Source organism: Lissotriton vulgaris, unplaced genomic scaffold, assembly GCF_964263255.1.
Source record: "Lissotriton vulgaris unplaced genomic scaffold, aLisVul1.2 SCAFFOLD_1097, whole genome shotgun sequence".
Taxonomy (NCBI): Eukaryota; Metazoa; Chordata; class Amphibia; order Caudata; family Salamandridae; genus Lissotriton; species Lissotriton vulgaris.
Window position 1 is genome coordinate 585977 of NW_028250293.1, and position 20562 is coordinate 606538.

The 20562-nt window shown below is 42.0% G+C and overlaps 1 protein-coding gene across 1 annotated transcript in view; it reads right to left on the bottom strand.

Annotated features, from left to right (window-relative positions):
• Positions 1 to 344: 344 nt before the first annotated feature.
• LOC147663309 (peptidyl-prolyl cis-trans isomerase FKBP8-like) overlaps positions 345 to 20562 on the bottom strand; it is a 155903-nt gene continuing 135685 nt past the window's right edge. Inside the window, exon 3 of the mRNA XM_086950539.1 lies at positions 345 to 3155. Within this exon, the coding sequence (XP_086806665.1) occupies positions 3072 to 3155 (84 nt within the window). The 3' untranslated portion in view covers positions 345 to 3071. The remainder of the gene's footprint in view (positions 3156 to 20562) is intronic.

The following is a 20562-nucleotide window of genomic DNA, read 5'->3' on the forward strand; positions in this document are numbered from 1 at the left end:
CGGACTTCTAACGCATCCACTGTTATTCTGTAAATCAAATGATATATTAATAGGTTGGTTCATGAAATACTGATTCATAGTGGGTAGCAATTGCCGTGGGACAAACTGCTAGTAATTAGGACCTGCATGACGGTATATCTGGTATCCAGTGGGAGCCACTTGAAGGCTTTACATAACATACGGAGGATGTGGAACCATGACGAGGTCACTGCATTGACCCGGGACTTCATGTTGAGGTTGGTGTCCATGATGAGGATTGGTGGATACCCCAATCTGAAAATCTTATAATGTCCTCTTAAAGGAATTTGCCTTGTATGATATCATTATTGTTCACATGCTGAAACTGGGATTTGTATTTTTTGTATTTATTCTTGCACATGTCCACAGAATAGTAGATATAATTACTTCTTTTTTTTAATGCACTTAAAGATTTAGCAAGCACATTTCACATATTCACAGAGGATGGCTGATAAAATGCCAGTACCATCAGTAAAATAGAATATAACTGTACCAAGATTTATTTTCAAATACAACTGCATTTTCACTGATTGGATTATTGAGACAGGCAGAAGGTGATTCATTTTGTTTGATGCAGCGTAACAAAACAGATTCAGAATTTTGATCAGCCCTAATTTTTTAATCTGCAATTTGACTTATATGCAAATGCACAAAACTTTCTCACTAAAAAAGCCCAACATTAGCTTAACCTTTTCAACAAATTTAAGGAATTAATAGAAATTCTTATTTTTTGGCACTAGACATGTCTTAAGAACCTCCTGTAGGTTCTGATGTACTAAGATTCCTATTAAGGAACTGTAAATTGCATCAAACATCGATTCACAATTTTTTATGAGGAATACACTAAAATGGGTTGTGATTGGTTTTAAATAAAACTATCTTTTTCTTTTTTTTACATGCAGCCTATTTTCCTAATAGGAAAACAGGATGTGTTTAAAAAAGAAAATGAATACTTTTATAAAAGTTTTTTAGGGGCAGGCAGGGGTCCCAAGGGTCATAAAAATGTTTTGTTGACCTTCACAAAGAGGATGAGGTCCTATTTGCAAATGGTTACCACCAAATTATTTGGTGGTAAAATAATAATGTTTTACCCCCGGCTTTTGATCACAAAAACATTAATACATAAGCAAAACAATCGGTATTTGGAAGGGACGCCCTTAAAACGCCCTTCCAAATACCGAATCTGTTTTATTCTAAAACCCAAATTGCGATTCTTTAACAGGATACTGAATCGCAATTTGGGTTGTCTACATTTACAAATGGCCATTTTGCTCACGCAAAGGTTCAAATTTGACCTTTGCACCCATAAAATTGTTGATACATTAGGCCCTATATGATGTTAACTGTGTGCATCACTCTCCTGGGTGTAACCTCTGAATGGAAGACTAACTAATGCTTAATTTGTAAAAAAATAAGTGTGATGGCCCTTGTCAGGAGGCTTCCGCAGCTTGGGCCATCCATTGCCCCTGCCAGCACTGCTAATGACAGTACCAACACAACTACTATCACACTCTTACAAGGGAGGTACTTCACACTATTCCAGGGCTTCAAAGCTATAAATATGGCTTGCTAGGAAGGTATTAGTCATTTTTTTATTTAATTGAATTAATAAACAACTCTTGTTGTAGTCATCTCTAAATTAGGTTGCCAGGGCCACCATTTGGCAACACTGTCATAAGTGCCAGTGTTAAGCACCGGCAGCCACCGGATAAATTAAGCACTGAGACTAACTATCCCTAGCTCAACACAAATTGACCCAATAGTATATCATTCCCAAGTTCGATACAAATTGACTCCGTTATGAAGGATGCTTTCTTAATGAAAGTTCTACTTTTCAAGTATTGAAATTCTTGGGATCTTTATCATTCAATCCCATAAAACAAGAAAGTTGGTATGTTTGCTGAACACACCTGTAGTAAGGCCTCTATCTTTTGCCTTTGACAAACAATGAAAAATTGCAGCAGGCCAAGTCTAATGGTGTCGTCTATATCCCATTCTGAGGCCTGACAGACACATTCACCAAGAATAATGCACCCAGATATGAATACTGTTTTACAGTCTCTATCTTAGTCTTACTTAAAATCAAAAACTTTGAAAAAGTTTGGTAGACAACTGTTAAAACTGATCGGAGGTATCAGCCAAACTTGTTGAACCTTGACAAGAACCGCCATATTGGCGGGCTATGTCAAGCTACAGAGATCATTACTGGGCCAGCGGTGATCACTATATCTGGCAGAGAGCAGTCCATAAGGCTGGCCGAAGTAATATCTTCTGCCACCCTGATTAATAGAGTACCATTCGCAAAACTCTAGCTCTGACCTCAAATATTGTGCGTAAATGGATTCCTGCTACCAAAAAGCGTGATTTTTGTAAGTTTGTGTACAAGCTGTAGTGCTTCATGAATATGAAACCATTTAAGGTGCACTGTTTTCTTTGCAAACCATTTTGGGTGAGGGCCAGCAGGATACAGTTGTATATGTAAATGTGCATGTTTAATCTTCTATCCATTATATTCGGAGTACATTGCTCCAAGTTAAAACGCTAACAGTGTTCCCTCTACATCACAACACTACTGCCTGGTTTAGAATAAAAAGGAAGAACCAAGTTAAACAAATCTAGAGTCATTTAATGTTGATCTTCTAATGTTGCCTCTGTAAGTATAATGTGGCATCACTAACTCACACACAAACACATATTGTAGGTGGAAAAATGCTTTAAATATTTATGTTTTTTTCTGTGAAGTAGATATATTTACATCTCTGTGATTCCTAAAGAATGTATTGTTTGTCAGTAATGAGAGTAAGAACTTTATTCCACAGAATTTTATCTTCTAGAATCTAGATAGATCACAATACAAAAACAGCTTAGTTTGGGCTCATTCAGTTCCATTGATAAAAGGAGGAAGTACCAAGCCATTCACTCTCTAGCCCCACACAGTGGTATGCTCTAAAACAAACTATTTTCCCTTAATCAAACTGCATGTCAGGCTGGGACATACTCAACTAGGTTCAGTTAAATTAAAATTCACATTTTGTTTTTTATTTCTTTTTTCCTCAATCTTCCTGTTTGAGATGGACCGCCATCACAATGCTTGCAACTGCTACAACTGCCCCAAAAATCACTGTCCATGGGGTGATCTGGGAAAAAAGGAGAGATATTAAAATTATAATTCATTTTAATACCGAACCACCATTTAATTTGGTCTACAAGAAGATACGCGTTTTACAAGATGTTATAAAGTGGTAAAGTGAGCCAACATGGAAACACGTATTCCAGTGCTTAAGACATAATGAACATGAGATCACAATAAAATTGGAAAAGGGATAATGCACAAGTACTTATCGGCAAATTAGTCTAAAATGTAATTTCCATTGCGGTATATACAACAAGGTGCTGCCAAGGGTGTACCCCCATACTAAATAACATGACAAGTTTACATTCATTTTACCACGAAAGAACCATAGATACGTTTTTGACACATGCAATTTTAACTCTTAACTTGCTATACGTCCTCCATACTCTCTCACCTTTTCTTCCTCCGCTTCCTCAGAATGTTAGCTTTCTACACACACAGCATTTCATCAAGAAGCATTTCTCTTAGAGATAAACTACATCTGTGTGCAGGGGAAGTTGACCTTTATGTTTACATTACTGACTATCCATTCTCTATTCAGCCTCCTTTCTTGATATATGAAAGTATCACCCAAGTCCTCGAGACTTGGTCTACCGAGTCTTCTACCGCCTTGGCCACCTCTCCTACCTGGGCGTGCTCGCCGACCCTAAAATCAATGGGTCTGTCTATTCCCTGGCCAATCGACCAGGATTCACTTATTATCACTCATTACCTTATAGTCATTGCCCTATAACTTTGCTTGCCCTCCCTAGACTCTCTGTGTTTTAGCATTTCCTTAAATGCAATTCCTTAACTGTATTTTTTTTATATAATCATTAAGAAGGGACCAACGTGCTGAGTTTATTTTGTTTACATTCGGTCATTAACAACTTTTATTTGGCCTCCATTTTCACGCTCTCTACTTATTCGACAATGTGCTCCTCCTGCCTAGCTGTGATATAGACACTAAGAAAGGACTAATCCCACTTATACAAATACGGCGGCCATCTTTGAAGATAGCCCTGATCAATAATTACAACTGTAAGCCCCAGCCCGCTGTCTCTGCACTTTATTTTATTTTACTTTCCTCTCGCAACCTGCTCCCTTATATCTCCTTTTATCTCTTCTTGTCATTTTTTTCACCTAATTTTAACCTTACTATACCCCCCTCAGAACCAGTTATCTTCACTTTATGCTATTTTATTTTATTTTATTTTACTTTATTTCTACCCCCTTCATGACTGACCTTTGACATACCCACCACATTATATAATGTTATTGCGTGCACTTTATACATTTTCGTTTGGATTTGTTATTTCATTGCTGTGCCTTTCAACTAGCTCTACATATTTTTCATCTTTAATTCTTTAACTATTTGACTGTGTACTAAGTTATGTCCTTCTTTCACGAGGTATCTTGTTTTATCTTATGCTTGTAATTTATTTCTCATATTTTTTTTTCAACTTTAATTCTTCTATTTATTAGACTGTTTTTGATGATCTGTCCTCTTTCACTTGGCACTTAGTCTTAGTGTGTATTCTGTAGTGGCCTGCTCGCTCAATTTTATCACTCACCCCAATGATTCTCCATTCCAGGTTACCTTCCAACTTTACCCCCTCTCTACCAGTTATCCTCACTGTTTTCCATTTTCTATCTCTGCCCCCTCGTGACTGACCTCTAACCTTTCCCCTACAGTATACAATGTCTTTATATGTGCACTCTATTTCGTATCGTTTGGTTATGTTATTTTATTGTGACGCTTTTTAACTTATCTCAATTTAATTTGTTTACTATATATTGTGTTCTATTGTATATTTTGACTGACCTCTCACCTTTCCCCTACAGTATACAATGTTTTTATATTTGCACTCTATCTCGTATCGTTTGGTTATGTTATGTTATTTTATTGTGGCGCTTTTAACTTATCTCAACTCAATTTGTTTACTCCTGGAATATTTCACTATGGTAAATCCTCTTTTCGTTATATATTTTGTTCTACTGTATATTTTGATGCTAATAGTATTTTGTTTTAAGATATTGTCTTAACTGGAATATCCTCCTTTCGTTATATATCTTGTTCTATTGTTTATTTTGATGTATATATTTTGTTCTATTGTATTTTTTTAAGTTCCTCTGTTTAGTTCACCCTCATGTCCTGTCATTATAATTTGTTTACATTTATTGTTCTAATTGTTCTCTATGCTATATTCTCACTGTCTGAGTCTGTTTTGGAGACACTTACTCACCACTAGCTTCCCCTATCCCCACCTCCTGTCAGTGCTTTAAGGATCAGTGCGGTCCAATCTGCTGTTCATACCCTTTCTCCCCCCTTTTCTCCAAACCATGCCTCGACTCACTCTTCCACCCTCAATCTCAACCCCACCCACCTCTAAACTCGGCCCTAAATCTTGGTCCATCCTCTACCCCCCCATCTCTCCAAACATGGTAAGAAAAACTTCAAACATAAACTTCTCTGTCTCCACCCAGAACCCTTATTTGCTGATCACCTTAACAGCCTTAACTTCTCACTTATCACCAACTTCGTCTTCTTCACCAAACGCACATCTAAATGGAAAAGCATATTTCTACGCTACCTCCCTATCTCTAATTCACACAATATCCCTTATGGTCTAAAACTCTCCACCACACCATCTTCATCCTTCCCTGGCGAAACAGATATCTCCATCTTCAAATCCGGAACCATACTCATCCAAGCATCTGAAAACCACCTCGACATCTTTGAACAACACTTTAGAGCTATATCCCAAACCCTCCCTCAATCGCTTAACCCTGCCCTCTCACCCCCTCTACCCTTAGACTCATCACCCCATCCCATCCCCGACCCCCTTACATTCTTTCTGATCTACCCCAACTCCTGTTGCCTTCATCTCCCTTCATTTCTCCCTCGCCCCTATCAACTATTCCGGATCTTCCCTCTCCCTCTCCTACTGATTTCCCTCTCCCTCTCCTACTCTCAACACCGTTTCCCTTTCCCAACCGCAAATGACCTCCCCCACTTACATCACCAGTACTAGTTCAGATTCCCCACACCCTCACCCCATTGTACCCCCTCTCACTTTCTCCCCTCCTCCCCCTCCCACAATCATAGTGACTATTCCCACCCCATTGTATCCCCTCTCACATTCTTCCCCACCTCACCCCTCCCACAATCAAAGTGACTATTCTCAATCTCTACTTACCTCCCTCGCTCTCAACATTATAACCTGCTATGACTCCCTTGTCTCCCAGTCTTCTAGTGTACATGCCCCCCTTCCCTTCCCTTCTCCTCCACCAACGACTCCCCCTTCCCCTCCTTAAGTCCTTCACTTCGTTTAATCCCCTTGTTACCCACACGCCTACTCTTTCTCCCCTACAATACCTAATTCACTATGCTCTGCTACACACGCCTCTCCTTTCGACCTCCTCCTCAACATCCCTCCCCCTTGCACCACACCATACATCCCCTCAACAACACCTTCAGCATCCCCCACTTACCCCCTGGTCCCTCCCAATTCCAACTACAGACTCTCTTCCACACTCCTCCCTCCTCCCGACTCCCTTACCACTTCTCCCTCTGCCTCTTACCTCCTGGTTCCCCCGTGTTCTATTAATACACTCTCTTCTATGCACCCCCCCCTGACTCCCATATCACTTCTCCCTCGGCCACTTACCCCCTGGTATACCCCTTCTCCAAACACACACTCTCTTTTACGCTCCTCCCTCCCTATGACTCACACACCACCTCTCTCTCTTGCTCACTTCCCCACACCCTTGTAGCAGCCCCCACATATCCCCCACAGTCACCCCTTCACACCTCCCTACTATCTTCAACAATCCTCAAGTCAACAGTTACGCCACCTCCTATTTCCTCTGCGCCACTTTCACCGAACTGTCAGCCCGAAAAGAATACCTTTCCTCCATTCTCCTCTTGTTCACTTCCAATCTACAAAAATGATCCACCCCCGCATTATAATCCCACCCCCTACCCCCCAGGTTTTCCCCCTCATCCTTCACGCTTCCCCCCAACAACTCCAACACGACCAACTTCCCAATAAATACGGATCCACCACTCCTATCAACCCACACACTGACATCCCCTAACATTGAACTGGTCCTTACATCCCTCGTCTTAGAACTATCCTCACTCAGAAGTGATATCTCACTCCTTACTAAAACCATCCCCTCGCATAATGACACTCACCTCAACCCATCCACTTTCTGCCCACCAAACATTATTACCAACAGCAACACTCCTTCCCCCTTTAATAACGACACAACCAGTTCCTTACACGCTCAACCTTCATTAATCGTCCCTCCCTACAATGCCAACATGCCCACACCGCAGCAACTTGGTATTCACCCATTAACCTCGGAAGTTAACATTTCCACAAACTTTCCTATCTCTCCCTCTCCACCCTTGTCCACTATTCCCTCTACTCATCAGTTTACTATCCCAGTTCTCTTAGGAACATGCAGACTCCCCCTTCCTCTGACCTCCCCTAGACCACCCCAACAACTTAGACCTAACCCCCTGTCCCCCCTCCCAATCGCCCGACCCCACTCCCCTATGTTGCATGCTGATTAATTGCTGATCCGCCTCCTGCCATGCTACTGAGATTGCGGAAACCATTCTCAGTGAAAACATTGACATCGCATTCCTAACTGAAACCTGGTTCACCGCCCACTCCACTCCCATCCTCTACTTACTTATTCCCCCTGGTTACTCTATCATTAAGAAAGATAGAATCGAACAAACTGGAGGAGGACTCGCCCTAATTTTTAAAGTTGAACTTAACATCTCACTTGTCCTTCTACAAGTCCTTCATCCTTTGAATACCTTTGCGCCGATCTCGTTATTCCTGACTCCCCCACCACACGGTTGCACATTATCTACCACTCCCCTGGAAATAACATCCCCTTTAGGGAAGAGATGACTGACCTTATTATCCAAGCTTCACACTCTAAAAATCTCTTCCTCTGTGACTACAACATCCATTGGAATAAAAGTGATGACCCTGCTGTCATCCTATTTAATGATACCATGGACGTCACCAATATGACCCAACTCTGCCATTCTCCCACCCATAACAAAGGTGCCACCCTTGATGCTATTATGACTAGCAGTGACTAGCAGTGATGTCGTCTCCCTATCTAATATCCTTCCGGTAGACTGGTCTGACCACTACCTTATCCTTTTTTCCATGAATAGATCCATTACTCGCCCCACCCCCATCAGCATTTTACCAAAGAAACCCACACGCAACCTTCACCTTATTCCTTCTGGCGAATTGGAATCCACCAGAAGAACCGTTTACTGCTCCCCCCGCTCTCTGACAGCACCACCAATCTAACTAACCATTATAATAACTCTATTCTTGAAGCCCTCGACCAAATTGATCCAATCAAACTCAAACAACAAAAAAGCAACCCTCCTAAGTCTTGGTTCAATTCCGAACTTAATGAAAGAACGGGTTTGGAGGAACCATCCAACCGTTGATAATCTGGCTCTCCTTAGAACTGCTAGAGCCCAATACAAAAAACATATCTTCAATGAAAAAGCCTCCTTTCTCCGGTCCTAGCTCGAGCAGGCGAGAAACCGCCCTAGAGAACTCTTTAACATTGTTAAAAAACAAACCTCCACTGGCCCTCCTAAAATATTAGCCTCTATTGATTGATGCGAAGAAATTGCCAGCTTCTTTACTAACAAAATCAACAAGATCGAACTATCCTTCTCTTCCCTCCCACTCTCACTCCAACCTCCCCCCCCCATCCAACACACCCTCCCCAACACCCCTAACTCACCTTCATTCACTGTTTCCACACCTCTCTATCCTTCTCAAACCCTCCCTGCTCTCTCCCAACCAGACCCCGTTCCGGAAAAAAGCCCCCCAGCAAAAAACAATGCCTCTTGGAGTGACTTTAGTCCAGTATCAGAGTCTATGATCACTAATATCATTGCCAAACTCAAAACTTCCTTCCACTCCAAAGATCCTCTTCCTGCCCATTTGGTTCAAGAACTTAAACCTATCATTGCCCCTACATGGACCAATATCATCAACTCCTCTCTTTCCACTGGCTGCGTCCCCGCCTCCCTCCAACTTGGTCAAATCTCACCCATTCTTAAAAACCCCACTGCCAACCCTAATGACCTTAAAAACCTTCGCCCTATCTCTAACCTTCCATTCCTCTCTAAAGCCCTTGAAAAATGTGTCTATTGCAATTAGAAAAACACATAGTCTCCTTCAATCTCCTCGATGTTTTCCAATCCGGCTTTAGAAAGGGATGCAGTACAGAAACTGCTATGCTTAACATTACTGATGACATTCATCGCTCACTAGACAAAGGGGAATCCTCATTACTAATCCTCCTCGACCTTTCAGCTGCATTTGATACTGTACACCACCCCACCCTTCTCAATACTCTAAAAGATTGGTTTGGCTTGGAAGGAAATGTATTCAAATGGTTCTCTTCATTCCTTCAAAATAGATCACAGCAAATCAAGCTCAGCCACTTCCTCTCTAAACCTCAACCCGTCTCAAGGATCTATCCTCTACCCCAACCCTATTCAATCTGTTCATGGAAACACTCACTCTCATCCTCAAACAAGCTAATATCAGTTACCACCTCTATGCTGATGACACCCAATTATACTATAAGATCAAATCCCACAAAGACATTCTTCATCTCAATGATACCTTGACTAGAGTTCAAACCTGGTTCTATCAGAACCATCTCAAACTAAACCCGAAAAAACTGAAATCGTCCTGTTCTCCCCCAAAAACAATTCCCTTCCCATCCAACTCTGGATCGATGACATCAAAGCTCTTAACTGTTCACTCTCCACCTCTAATTCCGTTAACCCCCTAGGCATCAGAATCGACCAGAACCTGCATCTCATACCACACATTAAAAATGCAGCAAAAAGTACTCTTTTCACCCTACTCCATCTCAAGCAAATTAACCGCATCCGTGCTGCGCGAATTCCCCGCCCATGCTGACTCCGCCTTGCGCGGGCGGAGTCATGACGGAACGGTTCCGTCATCAGCACAGCTCAGCCGATGCTGATGACGGAACCGTTCTGTCATCAGCATCGAAGGGGTTAAACCATTTATTCCAGCAGACGATTTCAAGCTTGTTGTCCAATCGCTTGTCCTTTCCAGGATTGACTATGGTAACGCCACTTTGGCCGACACTCCAAAATCCATCTTGCTCCGATTAAATCTGTCCACAATCTAGCTGCGACACTTATCTCTGACTGTAAAAAATTTGACCACATCTCCCCCGTCCTCAAAAATCTCAATTGGCTTCCAATAGAAGGAAGATCCACCTACAAGATCGCCTGCATCACTCACAAAGCTCTACACCCCATCTTACCTTGCAACCAAACTATACAAAGCAGTATGCTCCAGGTCCCTGAGGAGCACAAACTCCCTTGTCCTTATCCCTCCTAGACTCAAATGTCAAAAGACACAATCCCGTGCATTCTCTGGTAACGCTCCTACTATTTGGAACTCTCTCCCCAAGGATCTTCGCTGCAACCCCTCTTACTCTCTCTTCAAAAAAGAACTCAAAGTACTTCTTCTCAACAAATATTGGGGTATCTATTGTTATTGACCATGATCATGTTCACTCTTTTCTCCTCGTATGTCTACTCCTCTCCCCCTCTCAATACCTTCATATTCTCACCCCCCTCCACTCCTTCTTCTCTCGCCTAACTTTCAATACTCTTTTCTCCCATCTCCACTCCTCTCCCCTCCCCCTCTCAATCCCTTCATACTCTCACTCCCCCTCTCCACACCCCCTTCACTCTCCTAACTTTCAATTCTCATTTTCCCCTTAGTTTTATTTCTTTTTATCCCCTTTTAGCCCCCTTTGATCTTCAGATTGCAATATCATTATGTATATGTTTTTTTTTGCACAGTTATAAGTTTATCTCAAATTGTCCACCTTCCATGTAAAGCGCTCTGATACTCTTGGGTCCAGCAGCGCTGTATAAAACCTTTGAAATAAATAAATAAATAAACTGATGTATTTTCTCCTTGTCAAAATTAACAGAATGGAAGATAAGGATAGAGAAAAGTTTAAACAGGTCAGGTTCCAAGGCGGTTCCCTTCTTTTGGCTTTGGTGCTGGTGGGCGCCTGCACTTGGCAGCTGGGCGTTGGGAACACATACAGCATGACAGCATGTTCAGAGGTTTGTTCTATAACGTCTGAGTTGCTATAAGAGCTATTGGCAGAAAAGAGGGGTGCGAGCATTGGATGCATTATTTGGAGGGAGAGCTGCATACAGTGACAGTTTGAACAGAACATCAAAATTTGGGGTAGATCATCAAGTCCATGAAATGTTCTCGTATAAAACACGCATGATGGGTTTGAATTTTTTCACTATTTCCGTATGAGATAATATTCTGTCCAGCTCACGAACATGAGAATGCAGATGCCTTATCTCCTAGATAGATACCAAACAATTAGGTAAGAAAACAGCAAGAAAGCATTGATCAAGTGAATCCTGAATACAACAAGGTCCAGGGGATAGATGTATGAAAGCCAATTTATTTAATAAAAGAAAGTTGTTTGTTCCTGAAGTAGAGTTAAAACACTAATTATGAGAATGGGGACATATGGCTCATTTGTCAGGACATCCAGGAATTCGTAAACCACAAGAACTAATGTTATGCGCATTTTGGTGGCTAAATGTGCAACACAGAGTGGTATAAAAGGTTAAGTCATGTCTAATTTGTACACAAAGCAAGCACAAGGAGATGATGGATGGAGCGCTGAAACTTTTCAGGCACTTACCCCCAGACACAGATCTGGGTTGAATCCATCATCTTTCTTTGGCTCACTTCGTCTACCCAGTTCAGATACAGCCATATGCAAATCAGTCTTGACCCTGTGCCTCATGGGATCAGTCCTCTTGCGTACTTTTCTCATACCTATGGTTTGGTCCATTCCCACCAGCTTCCCACTGGTTACGGGTTTGCCGTTATTATAACAATTGAAGCAACCCACTATGTCTGAGCTTCCTGGAAAAATACCTATTCTATTATTATCCTGAAAATCAGAGATGAGGAACATGAGATGTTCAAATTTTCAAGGAAATTATAAGTTATTATTCTAAATCCCGTCCGCAAATATGTAGGGACACTGTAGTTTCAGATGCCTTGCTGTAATGTGAATAAGTATTTATAGGTTTAGCAGAGGTGATAAGGCATGGAAAGATATGTAGCTTTATTATACCGAACACCATCAGTTTATAAAGTAAAATTTCTTTTTACCAGTGGAATAGCTAGACCTTCGATCGTCCGGGGCGGTCCCTGCATTTGCCTCCTGCAGCGGGCGCGTTGAAGAGCTTGGGGTGCTAGCGGATACCACCCGGGACAGCAGGTAAGAGCTGGGGGGACCACCGCCCCCAGAACTCGCGCCACCGGAGGCGGACCTCACTTGCAAAGCCACTGCATTTTACATGTACAGAACCTACTCCTAAAGCTACACATATATGTTTTTGATAAATTAAGACCTGCTTGAAAGCTTGCCATCTTGCTTGCTCGTCAGCCACTGAACACTGTGATCTCAAGGTCTAAATCTACGTTTCTCCAAAGGAAGGCCTACTCAGTGTGCTTCATCCTGAGCCCTGAGCCAGACCTTTGAAGAGCGTCACACAGTTGCTGACTGCTAACTTGGAGGGAGGAATGGCCTCCCCCAAGAGAGTGTCAGGACATAATCCTCTTGACACACAGATATAAAACAGTGATAATGGGTATGAACATCATCAAGCATTGGTATTTTCCATGCTTGAAAGATTGAAAAGCTGAGTCCAGCAATAGGATTCTGTACAAAAGGGGGTGGTGATGGACGGAGCATCTGAATCAATCAAACACTCACACTCAGTCAAAAGTTCTGGGTTTAATCCATCACCGTTCTTTAGCCCACTCTGCCACCCCAGTTCAGACATGGCTATATGCAAATCAGTCTGACCCTGTGCCTCAAGGGAACAGTCCAGCCCGAACTGCCAAGCCATGTCTTCCCTGGACCGGAAACAAGCTTCCGAGGACCGGTTTCTGGCATTCCAGCCGTCTACAGCCCGGCTTGCTTGAATCCAGTGGCAAAGTGAGCAAGGAACTCACGTCTGAGCATACCCTGCCACACTTATGGCGGCCAAAAGCGGTACAAAAGGGGGTGGTGATGGACGGAGCATCTGAATCAATCAAACACTCACACCCAGTCAAAAGATCTGGGTTTAATCCATCACCGTTCTTTAGCCCACTCTGCTCAGATGTGAGTCCCTTGCTCACTTTGCCACTGGATTCAAGCAAGCTGGGCTGAAGACGGCTAGAATGCCAGAAACCGGTCCTCGGAAGCTTGTTTCCGGTCCAGGGAAGACATGGCTTGGCAGTTCCGGCTGGACTGTTCCCATGAGGCACAGGGTCAGACTGATTTGCATATGGCCATGTCTGAACTGGGGTGGCAGAGTGGGCTAAAGAACGGTGATGGATTAAACCCAGAACTTTTGACTGAGTGTGAGTGTTTGATTGATTCAGATGCTCCGTCCATCACCACCCCCTTTTGTACCGCAGCAATAGGATTCAGCGTGTGAAAGAAGAAGACATCAGACTTGGATGAGGAGTGACACCGCCCCAGCCGCACGATTGTCCTCTGGGGAGAAGCGAAGAATGTGGGAAGGAACAAGAGAAGACAGCCCAAGCAGGAATGTTAGTGACAAAGGAAGGTAAGACCAATAAACAAGAGAGCGGAGTTGTAATAGAATGAAGGAGCAAGGAAGTAGGTAAAGAAGCGATAAATAAAATGAAGTGCAGAAGAATGGAAGAAGGGATGGGAGGAGTGTGAGCGGAGTGCAATGAAGCGTGATGGTGGCTAAATTACACTTAAATCGGGATTCTTATCAAGACCGGAAACAAGCTTCCGAGGACCGGTTTCTGGCATTCCAGCCGTCTACAGCCCGGCTTGCTTGAATCCAGTGGCAAAGTGAGCAAGGAACTCACGTCTGAGCATACCCTGCCACACTTATGGCGGCCAAAAGCGGTACAAAAGGGGGTGGTGATGGACGGAGCATCTGAATCAATCAAACACTCACACCCAGTCAAAAGATCTGGGTTTAATCCATCACCGTTCTTTAGCCCACTCTGCTCAGATGTGAGTCCCTTGCTCACTTTGCCACTGGATTCAAGCAAGCTGGGCTGAAGACGGCTAGAATGCCAGAAACCGGTCCTCGGAAGCTTGTTTCCGGTCCAGGGAAGACATGGCTTGGCAGTTCCGGCTGGACTGTTCCCATGAGGCACAGGGTCAGACTGATTTGCATATGGCCATGTCTGAACTGGGGTGGCAGAGTGGGCTAAAGAACGGTGATGGATTAAACCCAGAACTTTTGACTGAGTGTGAGTGTTTGATTGATTCAGATGCTCCGTCCATCACCACCCCCTTTTGTACCGCAGCAATAGGATTCAGCGTGTGAAAGAAGAAGACATCAGACTTGGATGAGGAGTGACACCGCCCCAGCCGCACGATTGTCCTCTGGGGAGAAGCGAAGAATGTGGGAAGGAACAAGAGAAGACAGCCCAAGCAGGAATGTTAGTGACAAAGGAAGGTAAGACCAATAAACAAGAGAGCGGAGTTGTAATAGAATGAAGGAGCAAGGAAGTAGGTAAAGAAGCGATAAATAAAATGAAGTGCAGAAGAATGGAAGAAGGGATGGGAGGAGTGTGAGCGGAGTGCAATGAAGCGTGATGGTGGCTAAATTACACTTAAATCGGGATTCTTATCAAGGTTTTCCCACCTGAGCGTTTTCTCTCCTATGGCAAGTAATCTTGGGGCTGATTTACAAAATGTATTGTATATTTTCATACAAACTATTTTTTTTTTTAGAAACGTGCACAAAAAGATGACACACCTACACACCTTCTTCTTCTGCTGTGCAGAAGAAAGAACTAACTTGGATATCATACCAATAAAGACTTAACAGCGAAAAAACTCCTAAAGTTCGCCGCCTCCCTTCCCAGTCACAGGATTTAATGTCGTATAGATTGTGATGGAATTCTACAGTTATTATCCGTAGATTATACGCCCCAGGTGTATACTTAGAAAGAAGTTCTTCATGGGGAAGTATCTGCACTGTTCTCAGAGTCCTTGGGCAAGTGAGACCTCTGTAGTCTTTTCAATGTAATTCAGAAGTAAAGGCTATTCCTTCCTTGCTATTAATGGAGTGCATGTCTGATTCTCTATAGCTAATCTGTTCCATAGCAGGTCATGGCATTCTTGTATATATGGGGAATGGCGGAATCCCCATTGTGTGTGGCGGACAGAAGCATGATGTTTGAGAGGGCTGGTGCTCTCTTGCGCAAGACCTTTAAGCTGTTCTGAAGCCAGCAAAACAATGTGCACTCTGTTGTTCGGTGGACAGAGTCTTTTTAGGGTTTACTTATTTTTGCGTTCCCATAAGATGCAGGCCATTGATTCTTCTGCCCCGCCTACCCTCCCACATCTATCGGGTTTTCTCGTGTCTATTGCCTGAGGGAGATGAGGGGCCCTTTGTGCATGGTTTGGTGCTAGTTTCAGCACCATGGGCAAGAGTAAGCCCTTTATGAGGAGCTTGTCTTCAGAGACTTTCTGAAACATTTTTCCAGATGTGATTAGCTCAAGCATTGCCTCCTTTTTATGTCTAGGATTAGTACTCAGCAGAGTATTTGAAATGACCTAAAATACTAAGAATATTTGAGCCCAAAGTTTTCTTTGATGCCTTCCAATATTCAGATTTTACCCTTAACGAACAAGTCACCCAATTTATTGCAACATGCTTTTTGCCAGATGCCAAAGATCTCTGTCAAAACCACGGGATTCCCAGAACCAGTGTAAATGGTGCCAAATAAATGTTATTCTCATTTTGTACTTGCTTCCATACTTTTAATGTTGCTCTCATGATCGAGGACAAGTTCATGTTTAGCGCCCTATCATTTGCATTTTCCCAGGTTACTTGCCAAAGGGGCCTACCTGCTCAGACCAGACCTTCTGGCCTGCTAGATAGATAACTACATTTTGCCTGGATCTGTGATTTTCTTCGCCTCTGATAAAAAGTTTGCAAGTCCTTTGGAGTTGATCTAGGACTTTTCGAGAATAGAAATGGGCAGAGATTAAAAAAGAAAAATGATTCTTGGTAATATTGACATTTTAATGGTAGTATCCAGGAAATTGTCAAATTGTGCCAGTGCCAGGTTTCTGCCTTAATCTCTGCCAAGAGAGGAGGACATGTAGCCCCTAAATTCCTGCAACTGAGGAACCTAGCTGAACTTCCAGGCATTTGACTGTGCCCATGCTTTGTTTGTAGGGAGAGCTTTAAGCCAGTTGGACAATTCAGGTGTAGCATTAATCGGTAGTTTTGTTAAACTGAGCCAGGTTAATTTTGAAGGCAGACACTTTACCAAATTCATCCAGAATGTTGAAGGGATATGGTAAAGGTTCTTTAGAGTTTGCGTTTGAGACTAAAATGCCATCTGCAAATAAAGATACTTTAAACTCATAAATTCCTAATTATATTAATTCAATCAAGGGTTCTTGGTGAACCCTTTAGGCAAGTGGCTGTAAATACAAAGTAGAGGGGAGATGGGGCACCCCTGCCTGGTCCCCCAGAAGATTGCAATTGACCGAGATGACCTACCATTTAAAGTCGCATGTGAAATTGAGCCTACACATTCCGCCATGGCTAGCAAGGTGAATCCAGGGCCAAACCCTTGACAGAGGTGAGCCTCCCGAAGTCAGTCTCAACTTACTCTATTGAAGCTTTCTCTGATCTAAAGAAAACCATGGGGCCGACTTTTTCTGTTTATGGATAATGTTTATTATATGTAATTCCTTCTTCACGATAAAGCATAACCCCATTTACTCAAAGTGGAACAATTATGCCATTCATTTCTCTTATCCTGTAGCAAGGATTTTAGAGTACATTTTTGCATCAAAGCTTAAATATATTTTATTTATTTATTTGAAAAGTTTTATATAGCGCTGGCTAGAGCCGAAGGTATCAGAGCGCTTTACATGAGGAAGAATGTAGTCTTAGAACATAGTTACAAAGTTACATCCATAGCAGGAGTATAGTTACATGAGTTACAAAGCAGAGCATAAACAAAGGAGGGAGGGGGTAGGAAATACAACGGGGAGACAAGGAAAAACAGTGTCCGACATCCGGCTGGGTAGGTGACGGCAGAGGGGTGTACCAGAGCCAAACTCCTCTATAGCTGCATAGGAGAGCTCCACCAGTCATCGGCCAAAGGTTGCTCGGGCACCGCAGTACATACAGAAGGTTCTTGATTCCGCCTAGGGGGGGTCATCGTCCAAATGTTCCATTGTGAGCCCCGGAAACGGTGTGCGGAGCTGGGCTCCGAGCGGTAGTAGGATCATTCCCAATCCTCTGCTGTGTGCGACTCCCTTGTCGCTGTGGTCTCTCTCAGAGGGGTCTCTGAAACTCCGGAGCACAGACGCTGGATCCCTCCCCAACAAGGGGAGAGGGGGAGCTTTGGTGAAGGGCCCACTCATGGCGGCCATCTTAGGACAGATAGAGTCAAGTAGACTGGTACTGAGAAAGTACTTCAGGGGTAACAAAGCAGACAAAGTAGTTAAAGTGAAAGGCAGACAAAAATCGTGAAAAACAATGTCTGATGTCCGGCTGGGTAGGTGACGGCCAAGGGGTGAACCAGAGCCAAACTCCTCTATAGCTGCCTAGACAGCTCCATCTGCCATGATTGTTCGTGCTCCACTGTAAGTACAACATTTATGGTTTTAGCCCGGGGAGCTTCATCGCAGTTCCATCAACAGCACCTGTCCCTGTGTTATTGGGAGGCGCTGTCCGCCTCAACCTCCAGCTCACCCTCACCTCATTTCAGTCAGGTGCCGGTGCATCAGCCCATTTCCACGCAACCTTGACCTTAATAAACTGGGGTATTGCAGCAGGGCAATCCTGGGTGCCTACCATAGGCATTCCGTAGAGGAGCTCTGTTAGCATGTAGTCCATCCCGCCCAGCAGCACCAAAATGATGTGCTCTTTTGGCACAACCTCCTTGCAGTCAACTGGGTGGGGGGGGGTGGGGGGGGGGGGGCGGGGTCGCGTAGCCAGATACTGGTGAAACTTCATGTTGAGAAGGTGGTTTAAGTTCCTGCTGACACAGAATAAATCATACCTTTAAACACAATATAGATCGGGTGGTAAAAACCACGCTCCCGTTGGGATTTTGCCTGGTTTATGTATAGGGGATACTGTGGCTTCTGCCACAGACTGTGAAACTGAGCTGCTTTGAGCAATTGCATTAAATCTTTTTGGGAGGAAAGGGATCGATTTGATAGCCAAGTTGATTTCTTCGTGTGTGATTTGTTCCTGCTATTCATTTTTGTCACTGGAGATTTTACTAAGAGCAAAGGAATTGAGAAAGCGCATCAGCCACTCATTTGCCTCAGCTGAGTTCACCTCAAGGCCACTTTGGTCATCTTCCCGGGGGATTTGGACTAAATATTGTTTTAAAAATATCTGCAGACAAAAATATCGGAATTCAAATATACTGACACACAAATATTGTGATGCACAAGTATTGTTGACAAGATTATTGCTTTTGAAGTAAGTAATATCATTGTAAATAATATAGATGTTTCACTAATATAGTGGTTATACATATCGCTTTTTAATTATTCTAATGTGTATTAGTTGATATTGTAATTGTATGTGTTACTGTTGTTTATATAAATGTTATTAGTTGTAATCGTATGTGTTACTGTTGCTTATATAAATGTTATTAATTGTTTTGAAAATATAACTTATCATTTTAAGACATTTAGAATTGTTTTGTAAATGTACAAGTTTAATTTATCATTTTATAGCAGGTTGTCGGTCTGTAGGGGATAGGGTAGGAAGTTAATGAGGTAATAAATGATTAAATGATTAAAATTAATAAATGTTTTGATTAAATGATTGATATTTATTATATAATGTATGCAATGCTGATTTATTTTCATTTGTATGCAGTTTAGTATGTAAGTGAATAGGGTGGGAAGGTAATTAAGCAATTATTCATTAACAATTTATTATTAATTGTTAATTAATTATGTAATTTATTTTAAATATGTAAGTTATTGATTCGTTTTTATTTATTTAAATATTTTAGGTGCATCCTGCTAGGTTTGCAGGGGTGCAGGGTGGGAAGTTAATTAATTATTAACTGAATAACAGTTATTTATTAATAATCAATTTCTATTGGATAGTAATTATGTAAATTGAATAGATATAATGCTAATTAATATTTTTTCCCTTAAGAGTTTATTTTTTCTACATTCACAGGCTTGCTCATAAATGTAATGTGTTTACAGTGAAGTATTTTCCCTACTCTTAGACTGCAATAGGAATAGTAAAATTAACCTCTTCACAGTTCAACACTTTCCTTACTGTTACGCTGTTTGGAGTGGGAATAGTAAATTTCACCGTTCCGAGCTCCGAAGGTGTCCCTACTGTTGCACAGACTGGAGTGGGAATAGTAAATTTTACCCCTCCACAGTCCAACACTTTCCCTACTGTTGCGCTGTCTGGAGTGGGAATAGTACATATAATTTATCCCCTCTGAAATCCAATGTTTTCCCTACTTTTGCTCTGCTTGGAGTTAGAATATTAAATTTCACTCCTCTGAAATACATCGCTTTCCCTGCTGCAGCATAGATTGGAGTAGGAATAGTACATTTCACCCCTCCGAAGTCTGAAACTTTCCCTACTGTTGCACAGATTGACCTGGAAATAGTAAATTTTAGCACTCCAAAAACCAATGCTTTCCATATTGTTGTGTTGTTTGGAGTGGGAACAGTAAATTTAACCCCACCAAAATCCAACACTTTCTCTACTGTTGGGTAAATTGGAGTGAGAATAATAACGTTTACCCCTCCAAAGTCCAACGCTTTCCTTACTATTGCTTAGACTGGAATGGAAATAGTAAATTTCACCTGTCCGAAACCCAATGCTTCCTCTAATGTATGCACTGGCTGGAGTAGGAATAGTAAATCTAACTCCTCCGAACTCCAACACTTGCCCCATCATTGAGGTGACTGGAGTAGGAATAGTAAATCTAACCCCTCCAAAGTCCAACACTTTCCCTAATGTTGGATAAACTAGAGTGGGAAATAATATATTTAATATTCTTAGACTCCAATAGTTTTCATAATATAGGTAACATAGATTTTTTAACTTTTTTTATATTTTATATTATTTGTTTTTATTTAATAATATATGTTAATTTTTATAATCTTTTTTGTAAATGTTTATTTTTTTATTTTTTAATGTTTTACGTATTGCCTATTTTACTTAATATATTTTTTCTTATTCAACTCTTTATATTTTTATGATTCTATTGTGTATGTATGTAATATATAAATATACACACACACATGCATAT